Source organism: Pteropus medius, unplaced genomic scaffold, assembly GCF_902729225.1.
Source record: "Pteropus medius unplaced genomic scaffold, Ma_sr-lr_union100, whole genome shotgun sequence".
In the NCBI taxonomy this organism is placed as follows: domain Eukaryota; kingdom Metazoa; phylum Chordata; class Mammalia; order Chiroptera; family Pteropodidae; genus Pteropus; species Pteropus medius.
The window spans coordinates 428,695-432,313 of NW_024352784.1; the positions used below are offsets into that span (position 1 = coordinate 428,695).

Consider the following 3,619-nt stretch of genomic DNA (forward strand, 5'->3'; position numbering starts at 1 on the left):
ATGTTCTAACCTCAGAGAAGTAATTGCACTCTTATTCATTTCTTAACATTTATTATGTACCAGGTATTTTGTAATGCACTAAGAGTACAAATATGAATAACACGCACTCTTCTGATTTCAAGAAGTTTATAGTGAGTTGGAGATATAGATAAATAAACAATCCATTACAATTCATTACATGCATTTGGAGATTGTACAAGATGCAATAGACATGCAAAGATAGCATCCTTGCATTGTCTAGAAAAATCAGGAAAGTCTTCTCAAGAAAGGCAGTTCTTGAACTGAAATTTGAAGAATGAATAGTTTTGCAGATGGCTGAATGGCATGCATCTCTGTTTTCCAAAAATATCTGCCATTACAGAAGTGAATGGAGAGCTACTTGATTATGTACAAAGAATATTTACACATTTGGGGGTAAAAAACTGGAACCCTTTCAGATGTTAAATATAAAATTATTTTTATCCATTTATTCATAACTCACTTTATAGGGTGTTCAACTTCCTATGTTTCTGGAGTACACCTGAGATATTGAGGATATAAAATGTTTATATCAGAGGCATGTACACTTAGTTATTATTTTTGTGTTGAGGGGGAAGGATATGAGAAGAAGTTAGAGAAAACAAAGAAACAGGAGGAGACAAAGAGGAAGAGCCAGAAAAAGAAAAAAGAGAGAGAGAAGAGTTGGAGGAGGAGGATGAAGAAGAAAGAAGAGAAAAAAGAGAAACAAAAGCCCTCTCAGTTCGGGAAACCTCTATTTTAACCATAGTTTCCTTGAAAAAGCTGGGCGTGGGGATTCATGGGGTGCCATCATCCCAGGGGGGAAACACAGCACCAAGACTTGATGTCAAAGAACCAGTGGGCTACACCCTCTCGGATTTGCTTAGTCTTCACACCATAGACAATGGGGTTGAGCATCGGTGGCACCACCACATAAAGGTTCGCCAGCAGGATATGGACATGTCGAGGAATGTTACGTCCAAAGCGGTGGGTCAACAAGGTAAAGAAGGATGGAACATAAAACATGAGGATGACACAAAGGTGAGATCCACAGGTGCTGAGAGCCTTGTGCCGGGCATCCTGGGAGGGCAAATGAAACACTGCTCGGAGGATCAGTGAGTAAGACACAGCGATGAGGATCACATCTAAGATGACCATGACAATGGGCACTGAGAAGCCATACCAGATGTTAACGGTGATGTCAGCACAGGCTAAGCGGGCCACTCCAATATGCTCACAGTAGGAATGGGGGATGATGTTGGTCCGGCAGAAGGGCAGCCGCTTCAGCAAGAAGATCACTGGGAAGATGATGCAGAAGCTTCGGGTGACAATGGCCAGAGCAATTCTTCCCACAACCGGCCATGTTAGCACTGTTGTGTAATGCAGAGGGGCACAGATGGCCACAAAGCGGTCAAAGGCCATCGCCAATAGGATGGCTGACTCCCCCACAAACATCACATGGACAAAGAAAACTTGGGTGACACAGGCATCAAAGGCAATGTCATGAGCATGGAGCCAAAAAATGCCTAGGGCCTTGGGTACAGTAGTGGTGGACAGTAGGACGTCTGTGACGGCCAACATAGAGAGAAAAAAATACATTGGCTCATGAAGATTCCGTTCTGTGATGATGACCACTATCAGCATACTGTTCCCCAGAACTGCAGTGATATACATGAGGCAGAGGGGTATGGACAGCCAATTGTGATACACCTCCAACCCAGGGATGCCGAGTAGGACAAAAACTGCAGGATGGAAGGTGGTAAGGTTGGTGTAAGTCATGACAAACTTTAGGGTCCTCTCTATAGTGACTTAGAAGCCGAAGAGTCTGCTGAAAGTGATAGGAACAGAAAGCACCTCTAAGTATATACTGAGATCACAAAAGATAGCATGGTTGTGGGAAGGAGGTTACCCTACATGTAAAGGACTTTCATTTCATGCAGTGGCTCCTGAGGGCTCCATCTCAGCCCTGCTGAGGATTCTCAGTGGGAGGCTTCTAGGCTAATTTAAGAAAGGGTCACGGAGAAGAGAGAGGAAAGCCACAAGTACAAGGAGGCACATCCAAAGTCTCACAGAAGTACTTCCCAGAGCCCATGGCAAGAAAAAAAAAAAAAAGCCAGAATGGTAAAGAAGGGCCATGGAACCAAGCTGAGTGAGCAAGAACACACACAGTAGGTGAGGACACAGTTCTTGAGCCAGACTTCCTGGGGTAATTTCCCTGTTCTTTCCTGACTAGCTGGATGATCTTAGGCAAGTTACTTTATATCTGCATGCCCCCATCTTTTAATGTGTAAGATGTGGTAATAATATACTCTGCAAGGTAATTAGGATTAAATGAGTCAATTCATGTGCAGTACTATTTTTAGAACAGTAGGTTATTATTATTGCTGTTATTATTATTTATAAACCTGTTTGGCCATCATCTTATTTTATTTTTTCCAATAGGCAACACACCAGATGAATAATCAGCAACATTAAAGTTTTATTTTTTATCCAATTATGACCAAAGGGAATTTCTTTCCCAGGAATAAAAAAAAGAGGGAAAAGGATGAGAGAAGTTCTCAAGAAGAGACAAATACCCTGAGAACAGATTTCTCCAATGGACCTGGTGTCTCAGAACCAAGATCAGAGGGCTTTGGGTGATACACCTGGCAGATCCACCAGTGATGAACTTAGCTTGGATCAGTGCTACCTGCCAGGCTTTACTCAAAAGCTTTGAAAACCCCATGTGTCTGAGCAGAAACAAAGTGTATCTCCATCCTTTACAGAATCCCCAGGGATATGGGAATGATAGGAGTCATAGCTTCACCTCTAGAACCAAGGAGAGCTGGGAATCATAGGGAAGTTTCAGTCCTTCAGGATAAAAAGAAATGGAGTCACTTTAATTTTCTGCTTTTTCTTTTTCTTCCTAGTGTCTTTTCTTTCTGTGAGTCCCATCAAAACCTATTTTTTGGTTACACCTATTCCCTCTGTAGAGGAAGGCTTTTTATGTCTTTATGCAATCTTAATTTTGGAAGATTCTCCTAATATCATAACAACCCACAACCCACAACCCACAACCCACATCAGATATAATTGGTGAATAATTATATAGAACTTGAGTTATTTTTTTTACCTAGTAACCCACAACCCACATCAGATATAATTGGTGAATAATTATATAGAACTTGAGTTTTTTTTTTTACCTAGTTATGTTATCTAAACATTTATTTAAATAAGTATTAATTCCATTTTGCCATTTTCCTTGTGTATGCTTAAGGTTTCATATTTTTCATAGCTCTTAGATTCTGTAAATGCACAGGCTCTGCACACTGAAGCCATGTCCCTAATAGATAAAACAGTCTGCCTCCCTACCCCGGGTTATAAGGGTGGCCTCTGCTTGCAGCACAATATATGGAAGGGTTCATTTTGAGATGTGTCACAAGAAGTTTACTTCTAATAATATATAATGTACCAAAATTTGTAAATGGTTTATACTTCTAATAAGTTGGAACAAATTCACTCTTGCTCACATCCACTTAAAGCCAGCATGTAAAATGTTTTTATAATCTAAAACCAGTGTTATCTGCACTGCAGAGGCACTGAGATACCCTTCCAAATGATTCACTTTTTAAAATAAATAAAC

At 40.6% G+C, this 3,619-nt stretch overlaps 1 protein-coding gene across 1 annotated transcript; it reads right to left on the reverse strand.

Annotated features, from left to right (window-relative positions):
* Nucleotides 1-689: 689 nt before the first annotated feature.
* Nucleotides 690-1,927, reverse strand: LOC120590104 (olfactory receptor 52B2). The gene has a single exon (XM_039847742.1). It carries the CDS (start codon nucleotides 1,774-1,776, stop codon nucleotides 808-810), a length of 969 nt encoding a protein of 322 aa, XP_039703676.1. The 5' UTR covers nucleotides 1,777-1,927; the 3' UTR covers nucleotides 690-807.
* Nucleotides 1,928-3,619: the final 1,692 nt, after the last annotated feature.